The following is a 20091-nucleotide window of genomic DNA, read 5'->3' as shown; positions in this document are numbered from 1 at the left end:
CAGAACTCATAGAATTCCCTGTGCTAACATTTACTTTCTGTACTGTGGTAATTGAATGGCAGGAGCACGCTGCAATTGATTGGCACGTATCAGAGAGAGAAAATATATTGTACTCTCTGACTGCCGTTCAGTTTGGGGAGAAAGCAAATTTCTAATTTTTAATTACATTTGTAATAGCGCAAACAGGGCCTTTTAAAATATTTCCTTTGAAGTCTGTTTGGGTTAAACTACGTAGGTATCAATAGAATTACCCTGTCATCCACTGCGTAAGACTGCCAATATTTGCAAGTATTTTTGTGACTAATGACTGTAAAACGGCATGGAAAAGATTGGGTGATAGCACCATCACCTAGATCACCCTTATTTTATTAGCACTCAAAACGCATTCCACACGGGCAAAGACAAATGCCTCATCATACCTGAATAAGCCCTAGAGCAGCATCTCCCAAAGTTTTGAGCATTAGAGCATCATGGGCTCTCAGCATTGCTACCGGGAGCTCGCATAATGGTGTTTGCAATCGCAGGCGCTGTTCAAGCTGTATGGTTGCACAGAGCAGATGCAGACCATTTAACATTGCCTAGCGGGTCACCAGCGAGCCACACTTACAAAACTGTTGCATATGCCGTGCAATACTCTCTCTGTCTGATTGTTATTTTCCCAGTTAGCTCTTCTGTTTATACTTACAGTATAGTTTGCCTCAGATTTCCTGGTGTGGAAAATTAATAATAGCTCTTCATAAAACAGAGTAATTAGTGTAATGAGCTGGTGTCTGGTACATGTATTTTTCTCCTGCAAAAGCCTAAAACTCTAAATAAACATCTAAGCAACCATACTGCTTAATAAAATAACAGGCTTTCTTAACTAAAAGGTTGTGTTTTTAAAGATTTTTTTAGAGTACTTTAATGTGCATAGCCTTCAAGATAATGGCCAGAAACATTTCCAGAGATAATTCTGTGTTATTTGGTAGAAGAGTTAATCTACCACTCTGGTCTCCTACTCTAAACTGCATATCTGAAAGTGCTGACATAGGAGGTAGTATCCAGCACAACCACAGAAATTGTGAACTCCTCTCATCTGGTCACTGCTAGTCAGCAAGAACTATCTCAGTCAATATTTTTATCAGCAAATTAGATCTCGTGTCAAGAAATCAGTTTTTGTCTCTCTTGTTGTTGTTGCCAGCCACACTGCTGCTTTTTGTGTCTGATATTCTGATGTATTCTCATAGTCCTGTTTTAAATCCAGGGAAACGATGGCCAGAGTGACAACTGCAGAAGACCTCAGTGCCTTGCCCCTCTCTTCTCACGGCATCACGTTTACCCCAGGACCTCATTCTACACAAAACAGAGCATCATTGTGTGGCAGCAGGTGGCGCTCAATTAAATCAGCTGCAGGTTTGTACTGAAGTCTCAATGTTTGGTCTTGGGACTTTAAATCAAAATCCTTCTATTGCTCAGAGGACAAGCATTGTGTAACTTGCAGCTGGCATCAGCCCCTCAGTCCTTTCTGTCCTACTGTTTGCTTGGGGTTCAGTGGTGCCTTTCCATGCAGCAAGTTGCAGCGGCCAAGGAGCCCGTGTGCTATTTAGGGTTTGGGGCACATTTCCCTCGCTACTTTGAGAGAAGTCGTCTGTTACAGATACACCATGTTTGCTGGATTCTGTGGACGTGAACAAAATCAATCTAGTTCTACTGACGGAGAGAGGGTGGAAGAGGGAGCCACGGCCCCTCTCACCCGAGTCTTGTTCCTCTTGCTTGTACGTGAGGAAACAGAGTCTTTACTTTCTTCCCTTCTCTGAAGTCCATTGGAACTTGAGAGAGATGCCTTCTTTGGGCCAGTGTCTCACTTCTGTTCTGAAGTCACTACAAGACCATTGTTTCCAATTATAACACATTACCAGATTTGATACACATCTTATCCTTTGGGAACTCATTTGAAATGACTATACGCTTACTACAGAAAGCTCATTTTCTGGAGCAGTAAGATTTATAGTTTGTTCCAATCAAGTATGAATTTGCTGTTAATCCCAATGTGGACATTCCTCTTGCAAGTAATTTTTAATTATTATCATGCGAGGCTTCCTCCATCATGATTTGTGTCACTTTTCCTCCTCTCTTTGCCATGTAGTTTTAGATTTAGGGTCAGATTCATTGTAGGAGTAAGCTGTGACAGCTCTATTGATTTCACCGAGGCTGTATCCAGCTGTGAATTTGAATGCTTTCTTTTGTCGGAATGGCTTTAACTTGAAATGAAATGTGCAAGGCATCCATGATTGTATACTTTCATTGTAAGGAAGGGATGAGCATAAGAAAAAATTTGGCTCTCATAAAATTGCAACAAAGCTGTAAATAACAAAAAGCTGTATTTTGCCATCTTGCTTTTTGTAAACAAAGCTTCTTCTGAAGGCAGTTATATTTTGTTTAACAGCAGATCCTAAATTAAAGTTTGGAAAAAACATAAATGCTTATGAACTAGCCCCAGTGTTCAGATTTGTGTACAAAACCTCCTTTGATTCAAGTAGAAGGTAGTTAAATGCCCATAGCTGTGGCTGAATTTGGCTCATTATGAATCCAAAAGAAATATCAGGCCAAATCTTTTGGTTCTTGTTTAGTTCTTGTTCAAGTCTAATGAGAGCCAGGGGTGTCTTAAGTAATATAAGGCATCCCTGTACACTATATTGCACTGTCAGGTACTTCCACTCTCCATTGCTGGTTGTGTTTTTAGTGGCAAAAGGGCTGGCATGCGCTAAAATACCGTAGACTCCATATACAGACAATGAATGTTGACCTCACTACTACATGACATCTCTGCCCAAAGCTCAATAACTGAATAAAGTCTCTAAATTTTACAGGGCAAAGAGATCCTCTCTGTAGTTTGAAGTGGGAGGGCTGCTGTCATGCAACACGTCTATGCACTGTAACTTTATTTATTGTTTTTTAACTTTTAAAACTTAAGTGTATATTCCAACTTACTGTTTTGGCTGTAGTAGCAGAAAGAGAAACCCTGGAATCTTTCATTTAAATACTTACAATTCAGTTTGGTTATTTATTGCTTTCAAATCATTGGACAAACAATAACTAATTTATTTATATATTTCTAGAAATTAACTGATTTGTATTGAATTCTAAGAAAAATATGTGATTTTCCCAGACTTAGGAGTAGCTGATGACTGTCTGATATATTTTACACCTACCCCTGTGAGCTCTGTCCCACATCCCACATTATTCTCCTGGGACATTGGGCAGATCTTACTTCAAAAGACAGATGAAAAAGAAGATGAACTGAAAAAAGCATTTCAGATGCTTGATGTTGGTCAGACCCTGACAGTCACAAAGGGTGAATTCAGGAGAGTGATTGAAACCTTTCTCTTCCATCTAACAGAAGCTGAATTTGATGCTGTGCTGGCAGAGGTACGCTACGTCATTGCTGTTTATAATCATTTAGAGGCTGTTCCTATTTATGTCAAGAGCAAAATTTCAGTGGCAGCAGGTTCCAGACCAATACTATCATAAAGATGCTAGACATGGTCAAAACCTTCTGTTCAAGTGAAAGTCATAGAAAACTTGCAAAAGTAACATGAGCTAAATTTGATGATTGGTATGTTTATATGAGGATTTTGACTGTGTAGCGTGTCTCGCTATTTGAAGGAGTTGCAATTTACTAGCAGATTTTGATTAAAAAAAAATCTCACAGCTTAAATTCATATACGTGCTGTGTTATGAATATGCATAGATTGGGTTGTGAACTCTGAGTCAGAGATCAGCTGGTTTTTGTCTGTATGGGGAGTTTCTCGGCTCACTTTTGGTATTTGTTACCTTATAAACCATCATCAGATTGGACTTGAAGGAACATTGGGTGTTTATATGATATCATGACTGACGCTTATCAAATATAGGGGAGGATTCTGATGCGCAATCTGCACCAGCATTATTGTACAGTTAAATTTCTGTCCTGAAAGTGTAGGTGACTAAGTTTTATATATATTTTTTTTCTAATGTACTTGACTCTTGTTTGTTTGTTTAATTGGGGTGAACTGATCTGTTACATTTGCATTTTAAACTAATCACTCTGTAATGGGTTCAGTCCATTTCAGCTAAGATTGATGTTAAATTCTTTGCTAATACTAAATTGTCATTAGGGGGACAAATATACACCTGAAACACACTAAATAGTCTTTTGGAATGAGGGAAGGATGCATCAGTGAGGAGGCTGATGAGAATGAATATACTTTCGTATATACATGTGAAAGATCATAGAGCTAGAGAGCTGAGAAAACTTTATCTTACACGATGGAAAGACTTGTAGGTTGTAACTTTTTTGGGAGGGATTTGCCAGATACTAAATTAATGCTTTGCTTAATTCTAGACAAGTTGCTGAGAAGTAGTAATGCGTAACACACAAAACAAAAACAAAATTATAAGATAAATTTATTTTTGCTGTTTAAGAAAAGAATGAGTAATGCAAATGAAGTATTTAAAAAAATCTGATATCACGGTAGGACTCATCCATGTGTATTGAAATACAGATCCCAAATATTGGCAAAGTTACTGTTCCATATCTTGACTTCCTGTCAAAGTTCACTAAAATTGCCAGAAACACCAGCATGCTCAAAAGGTAAGTAACTGTTCCATATTATGCAGTCAAATTGTTCCTAAATTGTAGTCATGAATTGCTTGCGAGTTGTCTGGCTCTCAAGGCAGAATCTAGCTACTAATGTGAGCTTCTAGTGACATAGAGATAAGACACACTTTTTTTCTACAATCACTTTTTCTGTATGTGTAATTGGCATAGTTGCCATAGGAATGTTACCTGGTTGCCAAAGGGAAAGGAATGGTCTGCTAAGCCACTGGTCTGCTACTGGAAAAATATGAACCTTTGAGACTAATCAGTCTGTTCTCTGAATTAACGATGAAAGTTGTTGTGTATGAAAGAAATAATAACTGATTAAGCTTAATAGGGATTTGAAAACATGCCACTCAGCTTGACTTGTCTTGAAGTGAAACACAGAAGCTAAGCCAAGGGACCCGGTAATAGGAAAGTTACAATGTTTGAGGATTCAATCCTTTAAGAGTAAATAACTCACATTTGTCTTCATTTCCAGTGCAAGTAATTTTTCAATAATAAAGTTGAGAAGACACCAGGTGTGTGTGAACTGGGATTAAGCTTGGATTCTTACCTTCCATGAAGTAAAATGGAAAGTAGAGTCATCTCTACGTAAAAATAAAAATAAAAAAGCCCTGTGCTCTCACAGTAGCTTTCTTAGTGGAGCACTAAATATTTTTCACACCACATCCCTCCTCCCCTCCCAGTGAAATATAAAGGGTGAAATTCTACAAGGGGATCTGCAGGGAAATTCCTTTTCCTTCAGTTTGTCCTGTGGGTTTGTATGATCTGGCCTTCAATAAAGACTTGCCTCAAAAAATATTCTGTAAATTCCAGTCCAACTTTGTTCCCAGCAAGTGCAAAGCTAAGAAAACTCTCAGACAAAGAGAGAATGAGGGAGTGCAATACTGAGGATACAAAAATGGGATTAGGACTTTGAAAGGAAGCAGGAGGAAGAAGAGGAGCAGCAAAAGAAAAGAAGAAAAAGGGAGGGACCTAAGCCACTTTCTCCCAGAGAGACAAGGGAGCTTAAAAAATTCTAATTAATTAGTGAAAACTAATTAAATAACAAATGAGGGATCTTTCCCGGAATAAAAGGTTAATCTTTTCTTTATTACATGCAATATAATAAAATGGTAAAGCTTTTTGTATGCTTGGGGTTGGATTTTCTTCCAGTGTTCAAGGAGAATCTATAAGATGTTACTCTTGATTTCCTTTTAAACTCACTAAAACGCGGAAAGCGAGGCTCATGCTTAGACGCTCTTGCCTTTTGGCCGGCTCGTTTGTCAGAGAACGGCTCTGGGACCGCCCGCAACGCAGGGGGGGCAGAAATAGCGGCAGGTTTGCGAGAGCCACCGGCATCCCCCGGTGTCATGTCACCACCGGAGGGCAGCACAGGTGCTGTTTTCCAGGAGCTTTGCTGGGCGGCATTGTCAGAGCTACTTTCTCTCCCGATTTAAAACTCAAGCAATTCCACTAAATTCAGAGGCTGAAATGATGGCAGAGCTTGGCTTCTAGAACTTCGTCCCACAAATACAGATACGAATAAAATGACACAAGCCTTTTCAGAAGCAGTTAGTTAAGGCTGAAACTGGAGAAGGACGTGAAACTGAAGAAGGTGGGATTTGGCACCTGCAGGACCCACTAGTGAAAGTAAACTTGGCTGGTAGCTGACTCCGAAAATGACCTGCTCTGGTGCTCGATGCAAGTCAATAGGATGAGGAAACAAAAGCAGAAGCAAGGCGATATATTTCTGAAAGAATTTTAGAAGGTACTGGTGACAAATGGATCTCAGATTTGTGCTAGGGGAGAAGGGGAGGAGGAGACTTGCTTGTTGTTCTCAGAAGAACAGTTGATGAGAGCAGAGGAGAGGAGAGAACTGCCACTATAACTTTCCTGACCTTGGGACTCCCAAGTACTCTGTCATCCCAAGGGCCAGATCATGCTGCTAATATCCCTTTGTGTCCCTTATGGCAGCCAAAAAAAATAATTCAAGAAAAAATATTTTACACTAACAGTCATCATGCTTGTGGTGGAGGAGCAGCTGCCACATCTCTGTTCTGCTCAAGGATCCAGATTTGTGGTGATTTTCTCCAAAGGCAGTGCAGAGGTGTGAAGAACAGTCACAGCAAAGGCAGGATCAAGCCACTTTCCTGCATTTGTAGTTGTTCACATGCTAAAACAAAACTCTCCCATTGATGTCCCTACAGTGGTCTTCAGTGGTGCTGTGATGCACGTGTGGTTTATGTTGATCTAATCTTTTTTATTATATTTGTTTTCAGGTTGAACAGCCACAGTCGCCAAACAATGACATTAAGTCAGCTGGAATCCCTGTTGAAGGAGAAAGTATGTTGACCAGGGTAATCACAGAAACCACATGCTGGGGTAGTAATTCGTTTCAGATAAGTAGCTGTTGCTCTTGGTGTACTGATGTCAATTTAGTAACATGTTTAAAAGGATATTGTCCTGTTGTTGTATCATGAAGATCTGGTCATACGTGTAGGCGTAGCTTTTGTTGTTGTTGTTTTGGGTTTTTTTATTATCCTGAAGTACTAAATAGTATTTTAAAAGCCTCTCTCATCCACACTGCGAATCCCTTTTTAGCGTCAAAAACCTAAGCACTTTTCTCTTTCAAGCAGTCTTGCAACAAATCTCTGGTGTAGGACTGGCACAGTCCCACTGTGATTTTATTTCTTAGTTACTAGATGCTTGTGGCTTGAGCAACAACACTTGACTTTTATTTAAGAAACTAGATTCTCCATGGCAGTAAAATTTCTGTAATTGTTTAGCCCTTTGCAAGACTGGTGTAAAACATTCTGTCACATCAGAAGAACGGCATTTTAGGCATTTTGTACTCTTTTTACTTAGAAGTATCCAGCCACCTGAGACCTCAGTCTACTTAAATCTCCACACAAATTTGAACAGCACAAAACCACATTTTTAAATTGAGGAGGAAATGGTGGTGTGACTATGGGAAAGCTAGATTTTTTTTTTTTTTTGCACAAACTGAGCCATGAAAATCTGTTTATCAACATCATGATATTTTATTATATTTGGATATTTGCAAGTTAACCTAATGTCACATATCATGCCTAATAACAGTTATTATTTACAAGGAGAGGAGTATTCCATGCCTTCTAGAGCACTGTGTGACAGTCTGTTGGCTCTACCCTGAGACTGTTCATAGAAGAAGAAATACATTAAACATAACCTGATGTAAATTCCAAGGAAAATCCAACCTCCTGCTGTGCTTGGCATGGGCTTGGCCTGTAATTTGGGAGGGGGAAATAAAATCTTTCTGATTTCACAGCTGTTATTGCACCTCAGGGCTGCAGTAGTATTTGCAACCCATTTGCTTCTTTTCCACTGAGTAGGACATCTGAATATATCCTCACTCTAGTCTGAATAAAATATTAACATATCGCAAGGCTGTTAGGACAGATTGTATCCAAGACAATCTTTTCTCGCTGTAGAAAAGCCTATCAATCATAACTTGGTATAGTTGTTATTAATGTCATAGCTTTTATTCATTTGGCTATATGCAGCTAACTGAAGAGTAACGTTTATGTTTTCATGTTAAGCATTTCCTATCACAAAAGAAACTGCTGAAATATCTTCTTATTATAGAATTTATGAATTGAAAATACCTTCTAAACTCCTAATTAGAGGTCTGGTATATTTAATTTACAAGGTTCTATGTTATTTTTTAACAGCATTGTGAAACAGAGCTGCTACGTATATTTTAGTACATTAACAGAAAACATCATTAACTTAAGGCAAGGTTACTGCTACATATATATCCCAGGAACAATTCAGTTAAATAAGTACTGCAAGATATGTAAATGCATGATGTACACAGATAATTATTCAGACACACTTAAGAGTTCCTATACTCTTTTAAATATTTATCTGTAACGTATCACAGTGGTTATTCCCAAGCCAAACCTTATTCTTCTTCTGTTTGGATGCATATCATCAGTCAAGGATACACTTATATTGGTAAGTCTGATCGGGTATTGAATTTGTATGTGTGTGTTAAAAAACAAACAAACAAACAAACAAAAAACAAAAAAGAAAAAGTTCCTAATGTCCCTCAGTAAAATAAGGAATAGTAATTTTCTCCTTGTATTTGGACGCATTTGGACCACCTACCACACATACCTGTATTTAGACATCATAACTAGCGTAATGGCCAAGATGAAGAAAAGCAGCAGGTGGTTCAGAGCATTTTCTAGTCAATGAAAAGACATAGGGGAACCAAGACCTGAGAGGTGGCCATGAATTTCTCATCACTGGCCTGCACTTAGAAACTCTAGCCACGCTGACAGTTCACTTAATCAAATGATCCAGGGCTGACCTTGTCTGTTTTTATGACACCGAAGTTATTTGTTGTATTTGTTGTAAGTAAGTCTTACTGCCTTTGTAGCCATTCTCACTTGCTCAGTAAGCATAGATAAGCTAAGAAAAGATTTTGAGTATTTCAAATGCCAGGGCAAAACTCTAAGTTTAGTTTTGACTATAGGAGTCCTTCCATCATTTCTAGTCAAATGTAATAAAATGTTACTCCTGAAAGTCACTGTCTTGGGAAAAGCACGTTTAAAGAAAAGGGGTAAAAAAAACCTGATCAAGAAAGAAAAGTAACAGTAAACTGTAGGAAAATGGCCACAATGTGTAGGATCCCCAGTGCTGCCTCCTAAGCAAAAACTTGGCCTGGGAAGGAGGGCCAAATGCTGAACAGATGTGTGCCTGGGAATATAAATGATGGTGCATGAAAGAGCTCTTTTCTACTGACTCAGCGTTCAAGGAAGTAAGGCAGCAATGTAATTGGGATAGTTATGCACTTCTTTATGTGCTGCGGGTAACAAGAGCCAGAATTTTCATACCATACCAGAAGTCCAGAACCTTCTTTTCCATGTTCCCGGCCAGCTGATGCCCTGGCTGCATGCTACTGCCCTGGCGCAGCAGAGACCTTTTCAATAAAGGGCAGCTCGTCTTCTAAGCACCCAAATCTACCACCTTTTTCTTTACAGAGTGTAATTTCAATGACTTGGCTGCTAGGATTCCAAAAATAGGGACAGGATTTGTTCCCCAGTAATACTTGCAGAAGGACATGGCACCACAGAAAGGAGCCTCAACTTCAGTGACACAGTGTTCCTGAATGTTAAAAAATAAAACTTTGTTCAAGAAGAACTTGCAACCTGAAACATCTTTTTTTAAAGACAGTAAAAGGAGTCTCCTGAAGCGAGTCAGCCCCTCCGGATAATAGTCTCCTTAAGAAAGGAATCCAGCAAGTATGAAAAAGAAATAGCTACAACTCAATTTGTCAGAGTGCAAAGATGTCTCTGTACTGCATGTGCACGTCCATTTTATATGGAAGTCTTGCACTCATAGTTATGGTGGGAACTGGAATATTATATTAGCTAAGTTCAGACCCCAACTGTTTCTCTTTAAAGATTACTGAAGTACTGGGATTGATTTGCATTTACAATAAGGCTATTAATGTAAAGCACAATGTAAAGAGGGCTGAAAATTGATTTCTTTTGTGTACTCACTACACAAATTTCAAGATCTCTAAAAATTGCTAATGGGTTGTAAAGGGCTGTCAATATGAACAAGCATCAGGCCCATATATTTTCCTTACTCTTCCCTACTCTTATCTCCCCTCCCCCATTAATTTTTGATTTTATGTTTATGAGGATCTGAAAATAGTCTAATTCTTTTCTATCTGGTTTGGGCCTATCTTTACCAGCTGGTAAATAGGAAATGTTCACTGTAGGAAGCCAATACTCTGCAGAGTGTAAACAGATGGAATCAATATAAAGTGACAAGTTAGACTGTGCTACTGAGAATACAGAGCCAAAACTAAGAGCATAACAGTCACGATACTTATTTTGTTCCAATTCATTTGGTACTGAATAGCACTTCATATATGCACAGCTGTGTCCTTCCGTTTTTTACTTTCTTTCTTCTGGTTTGATGATGACAATTTCAAAGAAAAACTTTAATTAAAGATTTTACACAAAATGGCCCAAAGTAGAATATAAGGAAAATGAGCACTGATGTGTTTATAGCAAGAGAAGAATATTTTTCAGGCATTTATTTTCTTTCTTTATTTTTTAACAAAACAAACAAAATCTGATGTGTGTATCTCTCTGCGTGTAATATGCTAGATTGATAGATCTTTGCAAATTGAAATCTTCCACTTCGTGATACGGTATATAACCACAACTCTAAAAGCTTCCCTGTCATCCCCTTTCTTCTCCTGGTGCCAGGGTGCCATGAAGGGCAGGAATCTAAGTATACATCTCTGCATGGGTGTGCTGGCCAAAGGGAAGGGGACAGTCAGACAGGGAGACTGCTACAGACTGTCCTGAGACATACTGGAAGCAGAGTGACTGAGGGTCTTCCTTTTCCTGCCCTGGCCAGCTTGGCTCACATGCACCTCCTCCACTCTCGAAGAGACGGGTGTTTTGGAGACGGTGGATCTCAATCACGGTCCCTTCAGGGATGGTTAGCAGGGTGGTAAGCTTCCAAGCTGTCCTGTGTTGCAGGGTTTGCCTTGAAAGCACATCTGAGCTCTAGTCCTTTTGCCAGAGAGAGTGCCAGGTGTTACAGTGTGGGTTTTTCTTTACTAATTTATGCATTTTTGACACATTTTCACAAAAATGGAAGAAGGCAGCATGTTTTACCACTCTGTCCCCAACTTATTCCTTACAGCATATTTCTTAAAGCTGCCATTAAAATTTTGCTATTTTTGCTTTCTTGGCAAATAATTACCCCAGATTTCCCATATGTTGTTTATTAGGGTGACTGTACAGCTCTAATGAGGGGCAGCAACCACAAGTTTGAACACAGATTTTGCTTCTGATCCTCGTGTCAAGGGCAAGCAGCTTTTGTTTCCTGCAGAGGAAACACTGGGTCTGCCCCAGTCTCCTCCATGCCTATCCCCCTAGATCGGCGAGCCATCGTAGCGCATCTGTGCGGAACTTCTCTGCCTCCCCATCCAGCCTGCTGCATTCTCTGCGAAGCACAATTCTTCTCGTAGCTAGGGGCCTGTTTATCTCAGGAATTCCCTGAAACCTCTCTCAGACTCGTTCAACACCAGAAAGGTGGTATATGTTACTGTAGGCAGAATTCAGGAGTTTGGGGTAATGGGAATGCGTGACAGCCCCTTTCCAGATCTCTTTCCCACCCTTGCCAAATACCATGAGCCACCAAGCAAGTTCCATAAAGGCTGGGAGAGGGAAGCAATGCATGATGCAGGTGGCACCTGACAAGCGCCAATCCATGGGAGACACAGTTGCTGAGGAAAATACCGTGATATACAGTGACTGGCAATACTTGTGTGGGTAGCAAAATGAGCTTCGGTGGTTTGTGGCAGGAAATTGTCTCACAGTAAGCTGCAGTCTGCATATGGGAGTGTCTGGAAGTTCCTCCTGTTGCGATGCCTGTAGAGGATGTGTTTTCAATGGATATCCTTTGTGCTTCTGAAGTATAAGAAAATATTTAAAATATTCATTGTCCTCCTTCTTCCCAAGGGATCCCCAAGTGCTTCACATGCATAAATGCTGCTGAAATGCAGTCACTGCTGGGGTGGGGAGAAGCAGCCAGCTGGCATGTGCCAGTGACAACAGAGAGCGTTATGCCAAAGACACCATGGCAAGGCCCTGTGGTTGCTAAAAGTGCTGTGATATCACTAATGCTCCGGAGAAAAAACAGGAACATTGCTTCTAGTGTCTCTGCTGAAAGATTCTGATAGCATAAACGGGTTGGTATGTAGCTTATCTAACCTGTAAGGACAAATGGTCGTATTAAGCTGGCAGAAAAATGTACTGCTGATGCCAGGCACCACAGTATCCAAACCTTCGCCTCACTCATTAAATAATACATTTCAGTTAATTCTGATTGCAGGGAGAAATGAATCAAGATTGCTGCATTTCTGTCTCCGTGAAAAGCTTGGAGCTGTGGTGTTTTGCCAGTTGTGGCAAGAAAGAGAAATCCTAGCCTACCCTGGTGAAGTCTAATCCTTTCTTTGAATTTGAATTTCCATTGTTGTTTTGTATCTAGCACTATAGAAAAAGTCTTTTTTAATGGATAAAAACTGTTTTTCCATCTTCACGTCTTTAGCCAGATAAAAAGCTTTATCCTCTTCCACCCTTTTTCTCCAGGCAGAGTTGCCAAGGAGTAGACAAATCTGCCTGATTCATAGCTACTTACTTTGGGCAACTCTGCTTATATCAGTGGATGGTTATAGCCACAAATAGGCCTATTTACTCTGCATAATGCTCTTTAGTCAGAGTACAGGGCTTGGAATATTGACTCTTCTGGTTAAAATAAACAAAATATGAAATCTTGGCTGCATTGGAGTACCAGCTCCACTGTGATCAGGATTTCCTCCAAGGACTTTCCTCCTTCTTACTCCTGGTAGCACTGCAGAGCATATGCAACTGAGCTGGATTTAATTCTGTCTCAGGCAGCTGCATTTGAGTGACTGAGTAAGGAGCAATGGTAGAATCTTTATTATTGCTTCTATTATGTAAGCCAGAAAGAACACAGCCTGACTCTCAATTCCCCAGTTTCATTTGCAGAAATAGCAGTTAAAACGAGTGATACTTTTAAACAAGGCTTTATTCTTGTAAGCTGAGCAAATTCAACACAGAACAGAGTAAGCATGGAAGCCTTCAATACTACTTTTATTGTCAGTTTTCAGTTTGTAAGCTTACTTTAAGCTCCAGGTTGCTGAGATTTTTAACAGACTTGGAGAAGAGACTTGCAATTGCTAGAATGCTAATATATTCATCAGTTTGTCCCATGTATATTTTTTCTTTCAACCTCTAAATCTTGATTTTGGTAATTTTTGAAGTGAAGTGAAAAAAAGAATGCTTTGGTATATGTAGAACAAATAATTCACTGATATTCTGAAGTTCACTGGTACTTACGAAATGTATACCTGTCTTGATCTTTGATCTTTGGTTTCCAGCAAATCTCTAGGTTTCAGTCACTGAAGGAAGTTCATCCTCTGCCTACTGTTTAAAATATATGAATTGTATCTGAAATTCATTGCTTTGCCTAAAAGACTTTTGAAGTTTACTAGTGCCATTTGAAGAAGAAATTGCCTTAGACACTGAGTAAATGCTAAATATTCATTTCTCATGGAGCGTTATCATAACATTTCCTACTGTGCTGGGGAAGGTTGTCCTGTATTATCAAAATAGGTATAAAATGGCATTTTGTATTATATGTTAGCAAAGCTTTCCAGTGCTTGCATTTGTGTCAGTTGTGTCAGTATTGGTTTCCTGTTCATTGAAATCACCTGTAATTTGTAGATTGCAAAGAATGTGAAAAACATTATCAGGTGCTGCAGACTTTTTGACTACAGCCGTGCAGGATGGATACAGAGGCACACACTACGGCAAATTCTTGAGACCACCTGTTTTAGGATGAAGGACTCAGAATTTGAAAAGTAAGTAAAGAAACAGCCATGATTTTTCTGTGAGAGTAATAATAACAATAAATGATGGAGTTTTTGTGATCTTCTGAATTACAGTGGCTGGGGGCTGCTTGCAGCAGGCTAATTTGCCAGTTTATCTTCTGTATGCAAGTTGCAGCCTTCAGCCTTTCTCTGACTGAATGGATGCAATAGTATGCAAGGATAAATATGTTGGTAATTCATTCCAAAGGGATGCATCCTGCATCAGAATTCATCCCAGTCAACTTGATTTTCAGGATGGGGTTTAAGATACTAGAGGGACAATGTGGGAATCCCCTTGCCTGCAGTCTTACAGAGTGACATTGGGGGTGGACGTTCTTGGCCTCAGACCCAGGACACGACTGAGGAGTCTGCATGGAGGTGCTGGTGCCTACTCCACTCTGAAAGCTGAACAGAAGAGATAGTGAGAACCCCAGAGGCTCTTCCAGAGGAAGTAGTGAAGAGAGGAAAGGATTTCCTTACTCTGCTTGTAAGAGGTGTAGGACAGCCTGTTCCTTGACCTCTTCAGTTTCTTTGGCTGACACAGGATATACGTAAGACCTTTTTGAAATGTTATTCAGCAGAACCAACGTATTAAGAAGACAGTGTGTGAGTAGGACACACCTACAGGAGCCAGGAACCCCTCCCTTTCACAGTTGATTTAGAATTGTTGGCTTCTGAATGAGAAAACGTATTCCCACTCTTGCTGAGATCAGTGAGTGGAGAAAGCCGAGAGCCATTGCCTCTCACTGGAAAAAGGATCCTGATAAGCAGGTGACTAGTGAAATCTTGCCTTTGAAAAAGGCAACAGCTCTGAGCGGCTGCTTCGTGCTTTTGCTGAATTCCTGGAGGTAGTTTGAATATGACTGTTTTTTTGCCCATGGCTTAGAAGAACACTGTTATTTGAAATAAAATACTACCGTAGCACACCTTCACATCCTGTGCAGCTTGAGGCGGTGAACAGCGAAATGTTGTATCATGGGTACTATGATCTGCTTACTCTCCCCTTAGCATGGTTTTCATGTTGAAGTGTCACAGTGAAATGGAAACTCGGAGACTGCCTCCAAGTAGGGTGAAGCCAGAAAGCAAGGAGAGGCTTGATTCAATGACCCCGTCATCTAGGCCTGGCAGCTGGTTCATCAGGAGCCTCAGAAGAAATGCTTAACCTTTTAGGGCTCTAGTTTGCACAGCTGCATAAGGGACTATTGCTTGCTTACCCCAGAGGTACAATGTGAACCTTGATTGATGTTTGTATAGTGTCTGGAAACTAGATTGCTCTTCAATGGCAGAGCAGTGGCTAAGTATTAACATTGGGAGTCCATATGTGCTTCAGATATGATGGATCCAGTGCCCCTACTAGTTTGTACTGACAGAAGCTGTAGCAGTGCCTGCTCTCTCAGAGCAGGGACGTGGCGGGGGGAAGTAGCTGGAGCTTTGACTGCAGTAGGGGTGGCAGGAAGAAGGATGGCCCAAGCATGATGGGGTAGGAGAGTAACATCCAAAGAGCATGTGGAATATTTCCTTAGTATCTTTGCCAATGGGTTGCTGTGAAATTGTGCTTGTAAGGCACTATGATGGAAATGTTGAAAGAGAACAAGTGATGACAATGCCTGTGAATTGATGCCAATGACATGCAGGGAGATCAGCTACAAACTGCCTTAAACCAACATGAATCTCATGTTACATACTCTGTTTCTGAAGAATGTTTAGTGTCTTATGATTTTGAATGACTTTCTGTGGATTTTGGAGTCTATGAAATCCATCAGGAAATACAGCTGGAGATACTATTTGCTGGATAGGGACCTAAAAGAAAATGAAGCAAATTAGGATGGTACTTTATTGCTCTAGGATTTTTTTTTTTTTTTATATTTTTTTCATTTTGAGCAACTTCCAAAATAATTCTCATCAGTTCATATCTCCTGGCTACACCATTTCACTTTGTGTATTTTTTCTGGTTGGGATACTTTCCAGAATTAGATATCAACAAAACCAATTAAATAATTTGGTACAGGCAATTATAGAACAGAAGCAATAGTCTTCTAAAGCAGGCAATCAAAAAACCAAAATGATGCTTTATTTGACAATAAACCTTGTGTTTGGCATTGCAATCTGAAAGGTAATAAATCTATAAAAATGTTCCTACATCTCATAAGTGCTGAATAATAAAAAAAGAACACAAATTTTTATTTTGGGGGTTTAGAGCTCTAAAATGATGAAGTTTTATCAGGAAAAACTTCTGAAGCTTAACAAATAAAAATAATGATATTGAGTCACCTCTGTGAAAGAATATCAGAAATAATACAAAGATAAAATATAACATTTATTTTATTTGCTTGCTGATGGAATATCACACAAACAACTGAGGTATTCTTTTGAAGAAGCCTAGTAAAATTGAGAATGTTTAAATATGCTCAAATTATACCCGAATTTCTTATGATGGATGAACCTTAAAGCAACTGAAAGTGTGTTTGCTTCTCAAAGTACAAGTGCAAGATAATTAATGTTAATAATATATTTAAGGAAGGATATTAATTCCCTAGTCAAAAGAATAAAATGCTTTTCTTTTGAAAGCATGGTTAAAATTATGGGTGAAATTCACTTCTGTGCTGATAATTTTGCACAGATCCAGTTAAACCTCCAGAACAACATAAATCAGATGAGTATACTCTGCTCCTCTGTCTGCACATTTATTAATGTACAAAAGCTATACCTCCTGAAATCATCATGCCCTAAAAGAACATTGTCCAAGTGAGCAACTTAGGTCTTATTAACTGTGTTTATTTTGTCTGTATCATAGTTGGTGGGGGAGGCATGGGCAACCCAAGAGATTTGAATCTAAATGTCCTCCACTATCTTTCAAGTATATCTGTGTTTCCCTCCGAATTCCTGATAAATTGGGTAAGCACAATACTTTTTTTTTTGCATGTTGGGAACCTTATTGACTCACTTGACCAGTCCAAAAATCTGTACTGCTGACAGTAGCGATAATGGCTTAGAAACAGGAAAAATTCAAAGCCAACAACAAAAAATCTAAACAACACATGGCACTTTTCTGGCCCTCCGTGGAATATTTAGATTCTCAAAATCACCATCTAGGAAATTCCTTGACAAAAGTATATACCCTCAGTCTAACACAAATCCTTGGGCTTCGTAGGTGTGTTTTTAGCACGTCAGGGGCAGATAAGCAGGCAGGCGAGTAAATGCTAGCTCTCTTTTTAGACTGTTTAGACCAGGTTGGATGAGGCTTTGAGCAACCTCTTCTAGAGGAAGGTATCCCTGCCCATGGCAGAGCTGTTGGAACTAGATGATCTTTAAGGTCCCTTCCAACCCAAACTGTTCTATGATTCTATGATCTATCCCCCTTTCTTCCCACTCAGTTCCCTTCCTCGGTCAGAAGCTTGGAGTGTCATATTCCAAACCCAGCAGCCTAAGAAGTCAGGTTCATCAGAAAGAATTTTCCTTCTATTTTTGAGATTCCCAGTGAGGTTTCTGTATATCTAAAGAGCCTCTGCTTCAAAGCTGTGAGTCCAGGGATGTTCTGGGGTATTGGATGCTCAACCAGCTGCTCTGCCATGTTTCTTTGATACTTTTGTCTATCACACTTCTCTGGACAATATAGCTTTCATAGCATGGGCCTCTGGCTGTGACTTTCAGAGAAAATGCATCTCATGTGATAGGGCCTGGGCCCCTGCTGTCCTATAGGTTTCTAGTTTTGAATTACAGTATAATATAATGCACTTAAAAATGCTTCTTTCTGCATTGATCTTGAAAAAACAAGAAAACAATATTGTTCTTTGGACCAAGTTCTGCCATCACTTTTCTTCCTGCTGTCCCTTCACAGTGTGGTCTCCTGAATTGATTTCTGCTTTTGGACTCTGCAGCTGTTTCTGATTCACGCCAAAGCCCGCTGAATATTTGCCTTGGATTGATTAACAAATATTTTATCCCATAAGCCTGATATGGTTGTTCTGGGACACAGTGTCGAGTCTCTCAATTAACTTTAATGGACTTTGGACCAGTCCTGTAATTATTAGAAGGGCTTTTTCTGTCGAGATCCTGACATAAGGCACTGCCCATACATATCTTTTGGGCTGGGGACACCTACTATATAGTCAGGGGAAAATATTCATTTTCAGAGATGTGTTTTGGATCCACAAACCCTGCCAGAGCGCCCTGTTTGCACTCATAGCATTTCTCTCATATAGGCCAGCCCAACTCCAGAGAGACAGAGCAATTGTATTACCTCACCAAAAAGATATTAAAAATTTTCTGGAAAAAAAAAACAGTAGTCTAACAGTTCTGAAACCTGGTTACTGCTAGGAAGAAGTAAACCCTTTTTAGATGGACCGCCCATCTAAAGATTTACTTGATTATGTGAAAAATATAACTCTCCTTAAGAACAGATCCCAGGTCTTCAGCTTTTAGGCTTTCACAGTTGGGCAGTCTTGATCACCTAGTCCTAATGTTTCAGGAAAGTTATTCAGGTTTCATACCAGGGCTACATTCTCCAGTGTTGTGGGAAAAACCACCCATGAAATATATATATATATATATATATATACACCCCCTTATTTCCTTAACATCCCAATGATATCCTGAATTCATTGCAGTCAGGCAGTACAAACCTTCATTGTTATATAAATGATTGAAAACATAGGAACAAAAACCATCTGACTTCTTCCTATATGCGATAACTGGATTTAATTTAAAAATCAGAGAAAGAAAAGGGATATGGCAGCAATTTTTAAATATTGAACTTAAAAGCTTTTTCTTAAAAGTCACATGCTCAAGACGAAGCTGTCCCTAGGCACCTTTAATGTACTCATGTGGCAGTTATGCAGCGAATAACTCAAGGTTATTTTCTTTGGCAGCAATTTCAGAGCAAATCTTTGCGTAAAGAATAATTTCTTTTCCTTGAACAATGGGCTGGATTCAGAAAAAGTATAATGGGTACATTTGTTTGTTTTTCAATTTTAGCAATTAGGAGGTATTCATATGTGTGTAAAAATAGAAAATAATGGATAGTTGTACTTATAATTAGCATATTTTAATACTTAGCAAACCAGAAGCCATTTCTACGCTTATTAAATGTGCATCGTCAGCTTCAATTTTTTTTAAAATTACTAACTAAAAAAATAATTTCAGATGAAGTGTTGCTTAAGGAATATATACTGAAATTAAAAGCAAACACAGACTTTAAAATGTATAGTACAATTCTTAGCTTTCTTGTACTTGTTTGTGTAATAGTCTCATCAGCACTGAGATATGTGCTAGCTTTCTAGCTTTTAAGCAAAACTTGGGCAAAGATCTCCCATTGTGGATCTGGGTAATCCAGCTGTATTCATGGTACTGATTCAAGTATCTTATGGCTACAGAGGGCTGGATGCTTCAGCCTATCAGAGCCAAAACTAGCAGTAAAGTTAATGTAGTTGCAATCCGTCTGCTCTGAAAGACTGTGTTTGCAAGAACAGGGCTTTAAGAGGGTCTGATCCAGTGTCTCTTGAATGTAACAATGAACATATTTTTATTGTTTTCAGCTGGTTTCAATCCAGCCCTTCCATCTTGGGTGTATCGAGGAAACTGTGATCAAATTTAAACAGGTATTGAACATAAGCAGGTACTGGAACCTTTTTTTTAGATGATAACCTATGAATTGTTTTAGGTTATATAAATATGGAAATAAATAGGGAAGTCATAGAAATAAATAGGGAAATCATTTAATGACAGGAAGGGCAAGACAATCCAAAGGCTAACTTGAAATACCTGAGGCTTGTTGCCCTTTCTAGTAAGTGAAAAGATACTAGCATATGCAGAGAGCAAGCAGATGACGACCATAATTTAGGATTTCTGAATCACTCTGTGGTAGTGCTTGTTATCCTCCTTCCCTCTATAGAGAAGGACGGAAGAGACTGCTGTCAGTGTTTAGAGCTAGTCTTCGGGAATACATTCCTTGGTCAATACATTTATGAAAGGAAACTAATCATTGTGATGATTAGGACTGATAATTTGGTTTTTTAAGTCA

At 39.3% G+C, this 20091-nt stretch overlaps 1 protein-coding gene across 1 annotated transcript in view; it reads left to right on the top strand.

Moving 5' to 3' along the window:
- The first annotated feature begins 1250 nt into the window (after positions 1-1250).
- EFCAB6 (EF-hand calcium binding domain 6) overlaps positions 1251-20091 on the top strand; it is a 108916-nt gene continuing 90075 nt past the window's right edge. The window contains 3 exon segments of the mRNA XM_087766019.1: positions 1251-1392; positions 3149-3408; positions 6883-6960. Of these exon segments, the coding sequence (XP_087622145.1) occupies positions 1251-1392; positions 3149-3408; positions 6883-6960 (480 nt within the window).

This window comes from Nipponia nippon, unplaced genomic scaffold (assembly GCF_047370975.1).
Source record: "Nipponia nippon isolate SJK-2023a ecotype South Korea unplaced genomic scaffold, ASM4737097v1 scaffold_3, whole genome shotgun sequence".
Classification (NCBI taxonomy): Eukaryota; Metazoa; Chordata; class Aves; order Pelecaniformes; family Threskiornithidae; genus Nipponia; species Nipponia nippon.
This window is presented reverse-complemented; position numbering and strand designations above follow the sequence as displayed.